Genomic DNA, 18,772 nt, shown 5'->3' with positions numbered 1-18,772 from the left:
TCCTTTAATAAGAAATGGCTTCTTTACACTAATATCATTGGATGGTAACAACCACATAATGATGTGAGAAATCTGCTGATAAACTGACTTAGAGCCCTGTGTTGCAGGATGTTTTAGGGTAAATGCTGTGGGCCCCTTCTCTGCAGTCTATGAGTCTTTGCTGTGTGTTCAGAGCACCACTTCCTCTTACTAAACCAGCCCTCAGATTTGCTCAGAGATCAGCCCGGTGTTCAGTCACCTCTGACAAGAGCTGGTAGGATGCTGCTCCTAACACACGTTATCCTTGTGACATCCCTGTGGAGCTGTAAGTGGCTTTACCCATGGGGGATTTCATTTCGTGAAGAAAGCTGGCAGAAAGAATGGGCAATCAAGTCAGCCCATAAGGGCAGAAAAAAGCCCACATGGCCATTCACCTTAGGCTGATAAATTACACCATGACCTTGAATTCTTCAGGAAGAACATGTGAACCTCAGACCCCAAGCTTTTCATCAATAGAGAACAATGAACACTATTTAAAATAAATGTCAAAATTTTGCTGATGCTTTTCTTTTTCTTTCAGACACCAAGGCAGACACTTTAATAACCCAACTCATGCCATCCGTTATCAAGAAGCAAGGCAACACAGCATTTTTAGAATGCCAAATAAAAACAGGTGCCTTTAAGAAGAATGTATATATACACTGGTACCGACAGAAGCCAGACCAGCCTCTACAACGAATTCTGTATATTTCCTCGAATGAAAATGTGGTCCACGAACAAGGTGTTAGTGAGGAAAGATATGAAGCCAGGAAATGGAAGCAGGATTTGCCTGCGAGTCTCAGGATACACCGAGTTAATGAGGCAGATGCTGGGCTGTATTACTGTGCCTGCTGGGATACACCATATGGAAATGCTCCACTGCCACTGAACAAAAACCCTCCCACAACTCCACACCCCTGCAAACACTTACATGCTCCTTTCTACCTTCCAGAGGGACCTGGCTACTATCTATACAGGGCTTTCTCCTGCATTTGTGTCCTCGGGAAGGTCTGAGCTAGGAGTCCAAGGATGCAATCTGTGTTGTTTCTTTCAGTAGGTCACTTTATTATCTACCTCTCTGGGGTCTAGGCTGGCTTTTGTTAGTGACTTAACTGGTATCCTAGTTAGTGTCCTACTTCTCCATTTATGAAAAGTTTCTGAGAAGGAAAGTCAAATCCAGCATGCAAAATGGTGTGCTGACTTGGAAGGAAGGAAGGAAGGAAGGAAGGAAGGAAGGAAGGAAGGAAAGATAGATGATAAATAGATAGATGAGAGATAGATAGATAGATAGATAGATAGATAGATAGATAGATAATAGATAGATGATAGATAGATAGATAGATAGATAGATAGATAGATGATAGATAGATAGATGATAGATAGATAGATAGATAGATAGATAGATAGATAGATAGATAGATGATAGATAGATGATAGTCTTTGGAGTAACATGGACCTGGATTTGAATATCTGCTCAGCACTTAACTGAGAGCATAATTCAGAAAAGTTACTAAATCTTTCTCATAGGGTTGCTGGGGATTAAAGAGGTTCCATACAGGACAGATCTAGCACAGGGTCAACATATCATGGAGTTCTTTCCCATTACAACTAATTGTTTCACTGAGCCATCAAAACTAACTGTAGCATTTAAAAGTCACATTTTACATTGTTCTCCAAACAATAGCAAAATTTCCTTTATTTCGAAAAGCTAAGAATTGTGAATGGGAAAATAATTGAGGATAATAAATCAAAGGATAATTTACCTCCAAGAATTTTCTTTCATTCACATCAGAGCACAGGAAACATTCTAGCATCTAAAGCAACAACTACAATAATTGTTAATATTCACCAAACCTTGGGAACTTTCTGCAAATTACTGATGTATAGAATGTACGTATTTCTGAATAAAATTGTGGAATTATTGTCTCACTTGTTACTATATAAAGTAATAAGAATTTCTTCCAATTCTCACAACAGCCATATAGCTTCCTACACTCTCCAAACGTATGGTGGAAAATCTATAACTCAGTGTGAAAAAGAGCTCAAGGATAGGTGTGTTTGGAGCAAAACCTAAGGGAAAACTTGAGGGTGTTGCTCCAAAGGGTAAGATAACAATGAATTATTATAACAGGGGATTTAGATGAGGTCTTATGACATCTGATAGTTTTGTTTTGTTTTTTTTAACCACGAACATAATAACACTGAGACAGAAAGTGAGAAGGTCTTTCATTGGTTCTAAAGCAATCTTCCTCCTCAGTCCCTGCCTCTAAAGAAAAGGGGCTGCCACTGCCTCATGCCCCATCTTGGATTCCATTCTGATTAGTCACTGGAAATGCCATCCCCATGAACTTATGTGCCTTTGCCTTGGATTTGCAGGTTGACTATACCTTTTTTATGCTTTTTCACTGTTAACTTCTTCAAGTGCCTTTGAATTTCCTCTCTTGCTTTTCAGATGGAAACACCAAAATGAGAACCTCTCAGAATCAACTCTCTTTTACCCCAACATCAGACACAACAGTGCACGTACAGTGCACATACTGTTGCACTGTTGCAAGCAGTCTGAGGTTTTCCTGGAGAAGGCCACTGTACCCACCAAAAGAAGGAGAGCCCCTGAAATAAATCCTATATAGCCCAACCAATATTCCCTGTATGACTAGCGCAATTCTGGCTTGGACACTGATAAGAAAGACAACAGAATCTTGTACCTGATAATCATTGAAATCCTCATGTCCAATGAAACCACCTGCTGTTGTGCCTGCTGAGATCTCACAATATCACAAAGTCAGAAGGGACTTGTAAGAAAACCTGAACTCCTTTCTCACTTAAGCAATCAAAGCAGACCTTTTTCTGCTCTCTTAATCAAAGGTTCATAAAGTCTTGGAACAGGAAGAGCCCTTTGGACTTACATAGCCCAATGCCCACACAACAAATGAGGACATGGGGACTGAAGGATGGCAAATGCCTTGTCCAAAACTAGTTAACCTCAGAAGTAGAGCTGCACATGCATTTCTGAAGAACATAGAATAGCTTCCAAGAAGTTTTTTCTTTCAACATTTCAGAGAAATGGATTTTGTTTTGAAATTTTGGTTTAAATAGGAATCTATTATCTCAAGGGAGATAGATTTCTACAAATTTCTTTTTTATTCCAGGAACAATAATGTTGCTACACAAATTAGTTTCTCGTTTTGCCTTGTGTGGTAAAGAATCATGTTGCCAAGTCGTAAAAGTAGCCGATTTTAAAAATGGAGAACACTGTTCACATTTCTTAAGTATATTTCTGTTGGCATATTTGTATTTTTGGTTACTGAAGGTTTCCTCCTTTAAAAATACAATCCCAAATTACTAACAGAGCAGGTCCGGTGTTTGTGAGAACAGAAGGGCTTTTTCCTTTGATGCAACCTCTGAGAAGTTTCACACACTTGAACACCTGGAAATCAAAATCTCTTAATTGACTGAATACTTTTCCTGGTAATGTAGATAAGTAGTTGGTTGATCAGTTACCCCCAATCTCTTCATCTTTTTTCTTTTGCTCTTATTGTTTCTGTTTCCTATCAGCACTTCACAGAAAAATTTATAAAATGTCAGATACTATGAAGCCTATATTCAAGGATTTCCAAGGGAACCCAGATCAAATTGCGAGGTTTTTTTTTTCTACCTACTGGTCATGCCATGAAGCTCAGGAGAAGGCTGACATTTTTGTAGAACCTCCAACCAGTGTGATAACTCAGGCTGGATCAAGATATTTGGAGAAGGAACTAAGCTCATAGTAACACCCTCAGGTAAGTAACTTTGTTTTATTTAAACCCTGTGACCGAAGCTTTTTAGAAAGAACAATGTAGGATCACCTCATCATATGGACAGTAATTTTGCAGCCACTGGGCCCTCTATATGGAAACACAACTACTTTGCAAATGGTTTATTTACTTCCGTGTTTGCAAGCAGATTAAAATTCTACTTTTAGAAAATACCTGCACTGTAAAATATATTCAGGATTGAAATTAAGATATTTTGAGAACTGTGTCTACTAACCATTACTGTGAGTTATTGGTTCAACATGCTTTTCTTGTAGACAGTCACTTACGTGAGAAACACTTTAACTCCCTCTAGTATTAATACTGCCCCTTTCTTAATGAGTAGTGCTTCTTTCTCTAATAACCTGCAAAATCGGTATGACTGCTTTGATCTCTTTTTAAGTGCAGTGCAAAAAAATTAACTCCTACAGTAAATGACTATAGAATATCAATAAATCCCACTTATTCTTATTACTATAGCATCTTAGAGGGGAGGCTGAGACTAGTCAAAATTTGGGCTATTATTATTCTTGCGATATTGCCTAGAGATCATCCATTTTAATGGAATTTGTGAGCTCAGTAAACCATTTCAGCTACAGAATCCATGAAAAGAGTCTTGATGCTTTTACATTTTCATCTGCTCATTTATTGTCTTAGCAAATATTTATTGAAGACAGTTTCTGTGATGGACAATAGAGATAAAAGGGTGAAGAAGACAGTCCCAACACTCAAAAAACTTCTAGACTGGAGGACACGTACTCTAGATTTTGGTCATTGGGCCCCAAATTTTTCGGCTTGTGGCTGCCAGAGACACAGAACATCTTAGATTCATGAGCTCTTTTGCTTTCTTCATTTATGTAACACCTATTGCTCATAAAATTCATATATTTGTTGGAAGAATTTGATAAAATGGCCTTAAATCATACCAGTAGAGGGAATAATAATAATAGGTAAGATTTGTTAAGGGCCAGATACCATGCTGACTAGTCTAGTGCATTATTTCATTCAACTGCCCTATACAAAAAATCCTCTTGATCCGTTTCACAGATAGGCAAACTGAGGTTTGGAGAATTTCATTTATTTGCCTAAAGTCATGGCTGGTTACTCTGGCAAAGACTGGGATCCAAGAGAGACTTGCCCACTCCAAAAAGCATGGCCTCAACCATTATGTGTTATGAGAAACATTAGGCCGTATTTTTTTTTTAAGATTTTAAGAAAGAGGGAGAGAGAGTGCACATCATTTAGTAAGTAGCAGAGGGGAGGGAGAGGGAGAGGAGAAAGAATCTGAAGCAGACTCCATACTGAGTGCGAGCCCAACATGGGACTCCATCCTAGGACCAGGAGATCATGACCTGAGCAGAAACCAAGAGTGGGATACTTAACCGATTGAGCCACCCACGTGCCCTAGGCCATATTTTTATATTCTGATTGTGTAGCCTGACATTTTAAGTAGACTCTTCACCTGAATGCTTAACTAGTAATAGCTCATAATTTGTATTACTATTCATGTGGAAAAGAATGCTTCTACTTCTAATCATGGCATTAAAATTGCTTCTCTTCTCCACAAAAGATCAAGCAAGTCATGTTGAATATGCATTTATTAAAATTTCTTTTTTTTAATTTTTTTATTGGAGTTCAATTGGCCAACATATAACATAACACCCAGTGCTCATCCCACCAAGTGCCCCCCTCAGTGCTCGTCACCCAGTCACCTCAGCCCCCCACCCACTTCCCCTTCCACTACCCCTTGTTCATTTCCCAGAGTTAGGTGTCTCTCATGTTTTGTCACCCTCACTGATATTTCTACTCATTTTCTCTCCTTTCCCTTTATTCCCTTTCATTAATTTTTATATTCTCCAAATGAATGAGACCATATAATGTTTGTCCTTTTCCAATTGACTTATTTCACTCAACATAATTCTTAGGGTATTTCTAAAGGACAAATCCTTCTGACACCAATGCATTCAGTCTTCTTTCTGTATTGGCATCAAACTGACTGGAAATATTGAAGCTGGCAAAAGGATGGGAGCAGTTGCACTGCATGCAGGACTCAGCTACATAACTCAAAGTTGCCTTTGCACTCATGCTAGAACAACTTCAGAAAGACCAAATCAAATAGGATCCTCTGATGGGCAGCTCGGAATTTTACCCTGGAATCAATACCCTGGAAACTGTTACGGCAATTTCAGGTTCAAAGGAACAGTCTTTCAGGATTAAATAGGTTAAAAGAGATCATCATTATTTCAGACTCTGTAACAACTCATCAGGTCTTGTATCATTGGAGATTAGATTCTGGAAACTCACTTTACAATCAAACCAGATATCCACCCCTCAATACATAGAGATAAAATAATCCTGTAAAAATATTGAATATTAATTTATTAAATACTCAAATACATTATTTCTATTTTTTCTTCTTTGAAAATTAAATAAATAATAACTATAAATTATATTCTAGAAAAAGAACTGATATTATAGAAGAAAACCCTTTAAGGGAAGAGATTAAACGTTCAGGAAAATAGTCAGAAATTCAGACTCTCCAACCGTTGTGAGTAAAATGAGAAAGATGGAACCAAGATGCCCAGGGAGAGAGGGGTCAGTTCATCAATTCATATCTAATGTGGTTTTGCTTGAGCTTCATCGTTGTTTAAAATTAGCAGAATTTGGGGGTCCTCAGTGGCTCAGTCGGTTAAGTGTCCAACTCTTGATGTGGTCTCAGGTCATGATCTCAGGGTCTTGAGACAATTTATTTCCTTGCCTGTTGGTCATGCCTCTCTCCCTGTCCCTCTGCTCCAACTCCCTGCTCTCACTCTCTCACTTTCTCTCTCTCTCTCTCAGAAAAAAAAAAAAAAAAAAAAAAAAAAACCTTAGCAGAGTCCTTTTTTATAAATTTATATAAATGTTGAAAAAACGTGGGCACAATTTTAAAAGAGGCACAAAGGGAGTTTTTTGGAAAAGCCTTTTAGACAGTGAGTGGGTATGGCTGGAACAGCAACAAAGTGATGGGTCCTGACACACAGCTCAGGGTTACAGGTAAATTTTCTTTACATTCTTCCCTATAAGGTAGGGAGGGGAGGCAAATAATACAGGGGCTGCAGGCTAGGTGCTGGTGCTGGCTCAGAATTCTAGGATTTGATTCCAGTTTGGTCACAGGTAGTAGCATGATCCTTGGAGAAGTTGGTGACTTTGTCCCAGTTCTTGGAGGTAGTTGCTGCCTGAGCAAGCTTGGAGGACATTAATTAACAAGGAGCTAACTAGCTAGAGCAACTGCAGGTCCCTAAAAGGAGGATATGTTAGGTGTGCTTGGGATTTCTGCATTGAAAGTTTTGTAAAGAAGATTGTATATGTTATTCATGTGATTCGAAAAATAACCAATGGAAAAGAATGAACAAAAATTATTAAACTTTCATTCAGTCAGAGGATGATTACTATCAACTATCAAAATATTTAACTATGCAACATATTCAAGAATATGCTAGGGTTTTTTTCCCCCTTAATCTCAGTCTAGTAAATTGGTTCATTCTTCATTAGCTTTTTTTAAAATAATAAATTTTTATTGGTGTTCAATTTCCCAACATACAGAATAACACCCAGTGCTCATCCCATCAAGTGCCCCCTTCAGTGCCCGTCACCCATTCACCCCCACCCCCCACCCTCCTCCCCTTCCACCACCCCTAGGTCGTTTCCCAGAGTTAGGAGTCTTTATCTTCATTAGCTTTAAAGATGAAATTTTTCCTGCATGAAGGTTAACATCTTAGAAGGATGTTTCTAGAGTACTAGGTCTAGTCAAAAGTTTTCAAAGAATCTTCATAAAGGCAATAAAACACTGAAAAAATGAAAGACATATATTTAGTTTTCCTTACTAGTTGTGATCAGGGGCACACATGAATACACAAATTGAAAAGGAAGTTTCTGTTGCTCTTTTTTCCAACTGACTACATAGTCAATGTAAATTCTAGCAATCAAGTTTAATAATGGTGGCACAGTTATAATTCATGAGGACCTCAAAAGATGTTTTCGAGGACAGTATGGTGCAGAGAAAAATATGGACTGTGAATCTATATCTATCACTTTCTGTATAATCATCCTTTAGTAAATAAATTTTGATTAACTGGCTATTGCTTTCTTAAAATTATTAAAATAATATACGCTTATTATGGAAAAATTGGAAAAGGGAAAAAATAAAGAAAAATTAAAATTTTATAGTGACACTGTTATTGTTAACATTTTGGCTTTCCATCTATTCATTTATCAATATAACAATAATCTAAAGTGAATGGTGATAGGAGTATATGAAATTAAATATAGAAATAGCTATCATAAAAAACAGGACATGATCAGTGATAAATAATGTCTATTCTCCAGAATTCAAATGAACACCACTGGAAATTTTTATGAAAGCAAGAGTACAGAAAAATATATTTATTACAGGTCACTTTAGAACAAATGGTCTAATTTGTGGAATACTTCAATTTCTTTTTTTTTTTTTTAATACTTCAATTTCTAATATTCATTGTCACCTGCTTCTAAAAATGATGAGAGTGTAGGGGTGCCTGGGTGGCTTAGTTGGTTGAGCATCTGACTCTTGACTCTTGATTTCAGTTTGGGTCATGGTCTCAGGGTCATAGGATCAAGCCCTGCATCAAGCCGCCTGTCCAGCCACAGGTCAAGCCCCATGGTTGGCTTCACACTCAGCGAGAGTCTGCTTATCTCCCTCTTTCTTCCCCGCTCAAGCACTCTACTTCTGTCTCCAAAATAAATAAATAAATAAATAAATAAATAAATAAATAAATATTAGAAAAAAATTTTAAAATGATGAGAATATAATAAGTATTGTCTCAAATATTGTTACCCTGAGTATAAGGTGGTCTCTCATTTTTCAGTGGAAATGTCCAGATATAAAGGAAAAAAGGAAGAGGTTTTACAGCCTGAATATATAAACTTATAGTCATATGGATAAAAGTCAAATATTCACTCACATATTTAATATCTTAATTGAATTAACCTACAAAGTTAAAAATTATATCAATGCAAACATCAGTTGAGAAATGCTACTTTTGTTTTGTTTTCACTAAATTCCATTAAAAACTTTTGTTCAGGCTCTCCACACGCATCTAAAACATCTACTTTAGAACACATTTCTGAGTTGTCTCAGAGTCTGAGTGTCTGTTTTTGGATCACATTACGATAAGGTCACCAGATACACTATTTGAATATAAAATTACCCACTTAAAATTTTTTTGAAAAATATTTTTTCATTTACTCCGGTATTGTATATTTTGCAATGCAAGCATAATGTGTAGAGACTTTTGTTCCAAGTAATATTTAACAAATCCATATTAAACTTCCTTATCGTCCTTTAGTAGAACAACCTCTAAAACTAGCATTGAGATTTTTCAGGTTGTTATCTTGTCAAGTAGTATTGTTTGATCAAAGTTGAGCATTAGAAGTGCCTCTTTAAAGTGAGAGATTGCCCAAGGAAACATAAGGCAACCCTGTTGAAGGATAATTGGGGGAACAAAAGACTTGCCTTATGCCCTGGCATTTCAGTGTGTTGAATTCTGTATGTTTTGCATCTATATTGCAGTGTGGAATTTGCAAACATCTCCTATTTTTCAAATAGACTTTAAACCACCAAGCTCTGGGGCAGAAAAAGAAACAAGCTCTAATGCACAAACTATTTCTCATTTATTTAAACTACTTCCAAAATCTATTTGAGAAGAGTTAAAATGAAATACACAAGTAGAGTTAGACAATAAAATGAAAATAGAAGATCAAAAGCACTAAGGAAATCAGATGAAAAAAGACCTGTGATTATCTAGCAAGAAACACAGGATAAAATTTTATGTTCAAAGATAGGAGGTATGTGGTGGAGTACATACTTTATATTATCTGAGAAAATGAAGCACACCAAATATTCAAATTTGTTATGTCTTTCCCACCAAAAAAATTAGAAAAAGACTTCAATGTATGAGTCTCTTAGGGGGAAATGTGAAGTGAAACAGTGGGCATTGGCTTCCACGGCCATTTTATAAAATGGAAGAAATGGTCTTTAAACAGTGCATTTCATGCTACCACTGCATCATTACCATGGGCACCATGACTTTTAATGTATTCACAGATGGTGACCTCCAGCAGACATGGTTAGACATCAACAAGTCTGGCCCTCATGCTCATAGTTATCAGAAAAAGTTTAAACTTTTTAACTATAGTTAGAACTTTAAATAAATTTAGGAATGTCATAAATTTGAAATATATATTTAAATATGAAACTGCTCTAATTATTTACTTAATAAAAGAAAAATAACAGAAAAATAGAGAACAATTAAATAAACATTAATATGGAGGTTTGAAATATCACACTTGCACTTGAAAATGTAGTTGATATTTGGTAAACTTAAATAGAATTCACACTGGTACATCTTAATAAAATATAAATAACTCAGACAATTTAATTCCAATGTACTTTGTGATTATGCAAATGAATGTGTATAAATATATTGGACAGGTTTATTTATCTTGGAATCTAGTTTCTAATTTATGCATCATAAAAATTATTTTGGCCATAAAAATAATTGTTAATAAGTTTAAAAAAGTATGTTGAAAGAAAAACCATGTCATATTACTATCCAAAATATACCACTAACCATATATAATAAAGTGCACTATTTTAATGCTCAGCTAATATTCCATTGAGAAAATTGTGGAAGTTCAAGATTCATTTTATCCTGGAAAGAATAAAATATCAAGAATCTAACTAAAGAAAAGTAACAGGATGTAAAATCAATGTGTTACCGTCCAGAAACTTTTTGATTTCATCATTTGATTTTCAATTTCTTTACAATAATGAATCAGAACTATTCCTATTAAAAAAAACACACCAAGGTTTCTAATATGAAAATTAGATTATTTAATATGTTGAGTAGAGGCTAACATTATGTGAATATCATGCACAATTGAAAAACTAATCTCCTTTATCTAACACGCTTTTTACATTAAAAATAAAGTATATGGTTGGAGAAATATACAGTATCTTACTATTATAATCAATAAAATACTATTTGCAATCCAAGCAAGATGTATAAACTTAAAATAGGTACCTTATGGCCTAATTCTGTTTATAGAATGAATAAATTTCAACATTTGTTTACTGATCAGGAGCTTTGCTACACAGGGAGAAATTCTCAAGATTTTTTTCCTAATATATATATATATATATATATATATATATATATATATATATATATATTAGAGAGTGTCACAAGCCACCCCCCAAAATAATTTTTTCCTTTTCTTGCCAAACGAGAAATTTAGCTCCTCTTTTCTAAGGAAATTTCCCATTGATACTAAACTAACTCCAAACTAGCCCAAAGAGAATATTAGTAAAACACTTGGGTTTCAGGTGGAAATAAATTTTAGAAGGGTTCTAACATTTATTTTAATCATTAATAGTAAATGTAGAATCAAGTAACATACCAGTGTTCAAGTGACATGTCCTTTAAAACTAATGATATTTTGTTATATATTTTGACATTATGTCTGCAACAAACTCTACAACCATACACCTAATATTACACCAGTTATATATGTATTATGTTCAGCAGGAGAAATCACAGATACTGTGGCATTCTAAAAAAACGTTTATCAGCTGTCAAGGGCAGATTCAACTTTAAAGGGAGACTCAGAGTCAAATTTGGTGTCTTCTTAGTCACACATAAGTTTCAAATGATATTTCAATATAAAATTTGCTTTCAGTGAACATTTTCCAAAGCAAAACAATATTCTGATATGTGTCCTTACTTAACAAGGTTAATATAGAAGTATTTCTGAAAAGAATAAGTTTTCTAATAGTAGTTTTGGAAATACTGCTCCTTTGCTTCTAAATATGAGGCACTGTAAATAATTGGGAGGTGCAGCTTTAAACATTAATCTACTCAAAATCCTCAAGTGGTTCAGATATGAGATTGAAATGTTTTGAAAACAGAAATCAAGTAGGAGACCTCCATCACTTCAGCAGTGTGCATGGGATCCATATTTGAATATCTAAAGGTCAACTTGATAGAGTGTCAAGTACACATGGAAGTAGATTCCCATTCAAAAAGTGAGTGTGTATTGTTTCCAAAAAATCTCACATTTCAATCCATACTCTGCTACTGGACAAGTTACATGACTTCTTGAACCTGTTTTCCCATTGAAAATAAGAACAATTAGTATCTCCTATCCCATTGTGGATGAAAGATGTAAGCACTAATTCTAGGGCAAATTTCCTCTTGTGCTTGGTGGTTCCAAACCACATAATGTTTGTGTTGCTCTAATAATGTTTTAATTGCTGTTACACCTCTCCACAGATAGAAACCTTAATGTAGGCACTTCCCCCAAGCCTACAATTTTTCTTCCCTCAATTGCTGAAACAACACTCCACAATGCTGGAACATATCTTTGTCTTCTTGAGAATTTTTTCCCTGATGTTATCAAGATAGACTGGAAAGAAAAGAATGACAAAACAGTTCTGAAATCCCAGCAGGGAGATACCATAAAGACTTATGACACATACATGAAATTCAGCTGGCTGACCGTGACTGGAGTGTCAGTGAATAAAGAATACAAATGTATCATCAAACATGAGAGGAATAAAGGAGGAGTTGAACAAGAGATTCTATTTCCTTCACAGAAAAAAGGTATGTATATGTATATATAAACACAACCTTCCATACCCTTTTTCCAAAGGAAATATCCCACCTTTTCTGTCAGATATTAATGAAAAAAATTGAAACTTTTCTTTAATGTTTTTATGTTTAATGGTAGCATAGATGTTCTGTTATTTCCCCCAAAGAATCAAAGTAGGATGGGCTTTGGAAAATACAGAGAAAAAGAAAAAGACTAATTTCCTTAGCCTTTCTCAGCCTCAGTTTCATCATCCAAAACATGAAAATCATCACAATGATGTTTTTAAAGTTATTGTATGAATTAAACGAAATAATACACATGAAAGCACCTAGCAACATCACACACAAGAGATGCTCTAGAAGAGAACCATCTTTAATTATCTCACTTGATCAGGAAATAAGGACAATTATACATCTTTCAGGGATGTTCTACTCAGTAGTCAAGGTGCTTCTCACTTTAATTTTGCTGTACTCAAAATATAACTCATTAACAATGAGATATAGGCTACAATAATATGGTTGCTGAGGTGTTAGTACAGTCTTGTATTTCTCAGATTTGAATTTTATATACCACCCTAAGGTGAAATTTGGTAAGTAAAGATTGGGTGAAGCTAACATGTACAAACATTCATCCATTCTACACATGAATATATTCTTTACCATTGGTAAATGCTGCTCAGCAAACATTTCTTGCAGTTCTAGCATGTGCCAGGCCTGGAAGGGATGCAGGATGAACTACTCTCCCAAGGAGGATCACTACAGTAGAGAGAATACACTTTTCCTAATCACTCAGGGTCACTTGTGATTCAGGCATTGTGACCCAAACTAATCTCATTGGTGCAGATACTGGATATATTTCCACAGTGTGGGCAGATGGATGTGCCCTGGTCTCGCTGTGATCTAGTAACCTCTAGACTGAAAAGTCAAGTCCTGAGCAGGAACATCAAAGACCAAAGCCCCAGAGGGCCCATAAGAAGGAACCAGTTAGAGCTTTTCCCTGTGTTTCACAAGCCCTTGGGAACCAGTGGGAAACAAACAGTTAACAAAACATGCAAAGACCTTTGCTGTGTACCACTATGAATTGCTAAACTAAATCTTTATCTTCTTGGATCCTTTATTTTTCCAATGATCAAATTAGAGTGGAACACTTATCTTTGCTTTGTCTGGCATGTGATGAATAGAAAGTGCAGTGTCAGTGAAAATGTTTGGTTTTGAAAACATGACACAGATACATTCATCCTTTTGTTTAATGTATTAATGTATATCCTATCCTAAATAAAACTGAGTTTACAAACAACCCTAATTTTTTTTTTTATTTCTGTAGCTAAGAAACAGGAGACAAATGAGCAAAGCACAAGTTTAATGTAACCACTGGGCTGTAGTCCTTTAGGGATTGATTGTTATAGTGATCAAAGTAAAAATATACTATAGTAAATTCCATGGTGATTAGAGAAAAGGGAGAAATTCTTATATATGATGTATTTTACCTGAGAATTAATTCCTAGAAGGAATATCTTCCAAGATCTTCTCATAGGAACAAAGTTAATGAGGGCATTTCTGTTAATGCCTTTCGTCAGCAAACTTCTAATGCTCTTTCTTGTAAGTTTTTTGTTTGTTCTTTTTGCTTTTGATGAAAGCTAAAAATATATAGTACATGGAAGCCCAAATCCATGAAGTGATCTCAAAGAGAGAAAACTAATCTGATCCAAGTTTTAAGCAAACTTAATTGAGAAAGAGAACTTAGCCTACACCACACAGATTTTTATTTGAGAGATTGCTACCTTAATGTTTTTCAGTCGATCAATGCATGGTGATGGATGTTTATTTCCCTTTTAATGAGCAAAGCCACTGTATGAAAAAGAAAGAGACTTTTAAGACACTTAAAAGTCAATTCCTGAAGATATTTTAACATCTAAACCTGACTAGATGAACATTTTTATTTTTTGGATTTACCCCAAAGCCTATAGCTCAGATTTATTTTTTTAAGAGTGTACCAAAATAAGATTGTGTGGAGTGAATAATGTGCACAACAGAACCATATCTGTATGGACAAGGACACATTGAGCAGAGAAAAGATAAATCAAAACCAGTTGAGACTTTCTTCCTCCATCCAACAGTCAATGATCTTTTTAAGGATTCTTGTCTTTGTATGCATGTTGGGTTTTTGTTTTTGTTTTTGTTTTTGTTTTACACTGTAGAGAAATACAACCTTCAACTCAGTTTTATATATTCAGAAAACTATGATTATTTCTTGGCCAATCATTCTATCCCTGGAAAGATGTGCATGAAATGCTGAACTTCTGTAATAAAAAGGTCATTTGCTAAGAGTAATTAACTAACTGTAAGAGATGATGTCTGAGAGTCCACAACGGTGGAATTATGTATGATTTCTATGGATTGTTTTACAAGGTATTTTCCACATACTCTAGTTCATCTAAACCCTCACAATGGTCCTTTGAGTGCTGCCTTTGCCGGTCACTGGTAAGACTCCCAATAAGTTACTTAGACACTATAAACTTTACTTTTTTGAGTCTAACACGGAGTCCTCCAAAATACAGTTTACATCCATGTCATTGGGGGATCAGATGACGTAATACATGTGAACCTTTCACAAAGTTCCTGGCACAGGAAAATCACTCGATAGATACAGGTTATCATTAGTATCATTATCATGTCTACAAATACCACCACTCCAGAAAATCATGTGCAGGAGCTGAGGATACTGGGAACATGCATGATTTGGAAATATCAGGCTGCTTTCTTTTGCTAAGGTGGGGAATTTACCTAATCCAGACTCCTTCTGACTTATAAGATTCTACTGTGGATTCCAGGGTTGGATGAATTCATTTTGGTAGCAATCCTTCATGTCAGCAGTGGGTGCTGAGGACTGAACGGTATCCACTGTTTCTGGCTATTTTTCCTTTCAATAAGTATTTTTAGAACACCTTCTTTGCAGCAGGCACTGGACTGGGAGCTATGAGCACAGACAGAAAACAAGTCTTAGATATTGCCCTTCAGTTGTGAGAAAAAAAGATAAAATGAATCATTCATGAACTTCAACATCTTCATGTGCAGAAATACAATATATGAATTGATCTACTGAACTACACAGATCAGACCAATCATTTCTGGAATCATGGGGCTCATATTAGTAAAGGCTCTATCCTCTGGGTTGACAAATTCTATCTGTTGTCTATCTATCCATCTATCCACAACACAGACATATTAAAAACAATGTATATGAACCATTGAATCATACTTGCTCTTATTTCTTTTAGAGCTCACTGCTATTACCTCCGCAAAACCTTCTATGAGATATGAAGATGGTAAGTTTTTGTCTATGTTTGCCTTTATGTTACACTACAGCATTTTTTTCTCCTGATCAACTTGACATTTAAACTTCCCTGGTGTCAGGGTGAAATATCAGAATGGCTGGATCTTGCAAAATAGACTGAATCATATTTTAAATCAATTCATCATTTCTCAGGAGTCATCTTTGCAAAGTAAATGCTGGTTTGGGTGTGAAAGAACTATAAATTAGGAGTTCAGTGATGTGCTCTGAATTCTTTCAGCAATGGACTTCATATATTTCTGTGGCCTTTGTTTCTACCGATTGAGGAAAACATGATATCAGGTTGTTTCTAGAGGCTTTTTAATAAGTCTTTATTCTTGCTGGTAGTTAATAACATGAACTGACACTGAAGTTCTTGTACAAAAGGCATTGTGCTGCACTGAGTGCATTTTGTTTAATTCTCTTAATACTCACTATGAAGGATTTTATTCTTATTTTACACACGAAGACAGTGAGCTAAAATTAGTTAAGTTCCTTGCACCACATCACACAGTGAGATCTGGAGCTTTAACCCAGACTGTCTGAGCCAACAATTCATACACTTACTCAGTTTTCTATTCTTCTTCTAAGCTTTTGTCATAGAGTATGAGATCCCAAAGCCAAGGCACTGAGACAGATACACATATGGAGAGGGGTCAGTACAGTTTCAAATGCCATAGACTGGACATTAACCCCAGTCTTTTAATTATTAGTTGCATGGATATGAGTATAGTAGTTACATTTCCTGAGCCAATCAGGAATAATAGGAATAACACCTCACTCAGTTATTGAAGATATAATGTCACATATGTGGAACATCTATCATAGGGTATATCATTTAGCTGATACATTGTAAGTACTAGTTTCTGGCCTTTTCTTCCAAAATATGTACCAAGAAAGCACAAGGAACTTTGGCTCTTGTCCTGCTTATCTGCTCTCCATGTCCAATATCAAGGGGCTTCTAAACCTTAGCTAACATATTATTTGACCAACGACAAGAAATTATGAGTACAACACCACTAGAGGTCCTTTTCCATGAAGGGCTAATGATTCTGGAATTCTGAATATTTGGAGATAAACATGTAAAACAATATTCCACAGGAACAGACTCAGCCTGGTGGCTCATTGAGTAGCTAATCTGGCCCAACATCTCTGGCATTATTTCTTGGTATCATATTTTTCCTGCAAAACCTCAAAGGATAGTAAATGGATAGGATATAGGATAATAAATTATCCTATAACATCATAGCTACAATTAAGGTATTCAGTAAAGACAAAGGAATGACCTTCTCAAGTTGCAGAGAATTTGGATTAGCACCATTCTTGCACTTTATTTTATTATTTTTTAAACTTTTAATTTAAATTCCAGTTATACAGCGTAGTATTAATTTAAGGTTTAAAATATAGAGCTTTATCACTTCCATACATCACCTAGTATTCATCACAACTAACCCTCTTACTGAAACCTCCTACCTACTCTACTGCAGCACAACCACATTTCCATTGATTGTTCCCCTAAAAGGAATCTCAGCAATGTATAAGGTGTAATAGCTAAGATGCTTCTAAATTAGCAATCCATCTTTATATTGATGCTTAACTCTTTGTTGTCGGGGGTATTTATTACACGTGGACATACAGAAATACAGAGTAAGTAAGAATGTGTTCTTGAACATTATGTGCTGGGATTAAAATCTTGCTTGTGGTACTTACTAATTGTATGACATCAGGCAACTTAGTTCTCTGTCCTCAATTTATTTGTAAAATAGCAATGAAAATAATAATCTCCAAGGTTGAAAAATTAGAGAGTGAGACAAACCATAAGGGACTCCTAACTCTGGGAAACAAAGGTTGCAGAAGGGGAGGTGGGTAAGGGAATGAGGTAACTGGATGAGGAGCACTGAGGAGGACACTTGACAGGATAAGTGCTGAGTGTTATACTATATGTTGGCATGTAGTATATGCCATATGTGAATTTAAATGCCATATATGAAATTAAATTTAAAAATGTAAAATTAATATTGAAGCTTTGCCTACAAACCTCTCAAATTAGAGGCCTGGCATTTAGTTAGTGGTTAAGGCATATTAGCTATGTTGTTATTTACAGATGTTGTGGGGGTGAAGAAATGGTAAAAGCTATTTTTAACCAATTTTTTTCAGGCTAACTCATTTATCTAAGACATATCCTTACTTTTTAATACTTTAGAATGTTCTAAATGATCTTCTCAGAGGTTGTTTATTGACTCAACCTGCAAGCTGGATTCTGAGTTATTTGGTATTGATGCTGGTGGTAGTATTGATGATGTAGACATTTACTGTTGGGTTGTGCTGATGTGAGAGGTCCTTTCAATCTAGATCATCAAAAATGTATAATGTGAGCCCCTCCCCCGCTAATAAGCCCTAGTCTTCAAAAGAACAGGTGAAACTAATAAGTGACTTCTTTTAGACGTCCTGCAGCTGCAGCTCATGAACACCTCTGCCTACTACATCTACCTCCTCCTCCTCCTCAAGAGCCTGGCCTACTCCGTCGCGATCACCTTCTATCTACTTGGAGACCAGCATTCTGTGGCAATGGGAAGAGTTCCCTAACACACGGTGACACCAAAGGTCCCCTTTTTCTCCATTGGCTATTGTGGCGAAAAGTGTCTGCTGAGGATCTAGTGCAGCTTTCTCTCTGAGATTGGATTATTTCAGCTCAAATGTGTCTTTTCCTATTGAGAAATTATTGCAGAATAGGTATACAAATCACTGGGCAAACAGAAACTTTCACTCTGTAGCAAGAACAAAATCTGCCATGACTCAGGGGCGGGGCCAGGGGGCCATTCCTAGGGGCTTCAGCGCTGCTCTCTCCTCGATGTCCACCAGCAGCTCAGCCACTCAGTACCCATACCTCAGAGTTCAACCAATACACAGCTTCCAGCTACATCTCCAAAGGGTCTTTAACCAAATAATTGCTTCAAATCCTTTTA

The 18,772-nt window shown here is 36.0% G+C and overlaps 1 gene segment (V, D, J or C); it reads left to right on the top strand.

Moving 5' to 3' along the window:
* The first annotated feature begins 3,095 nt into the window (after window positions 1–3,095).
* Window positions 3,096–18,492, top strand: LOC140613127 (T-cell receptor gamma chain C region DFL12-like). The segment is given in 4 exon segments: window positions 3,096–3,797; window positions 12,158–12,487; window positions 15,754–15,801; window positions 18,250–18,492. Coding segments are annotated over 3 exon segments (315 nt in total).
* The last annotated feature ends 280 nt before the right edge of the window (window positions 18,493–18,772 follow it).

This window comes from Canis lupus, chromosome 21, assembly GCF_048164855.1.
Source record: "Canis lupus baileyi chromosome 21, mCanLup2.hap1, whole genome shotgun sequence".
Taxonomy (NCBI): domain Eukaryota; kingdom Metazoa; phylum Chordata; class Mammalia; order Carnivora; family Canidae; genus Canis; species Canis lupus.
This window is presented reverse-complemented; position numbering and strand designations above follow the sequence as displayed.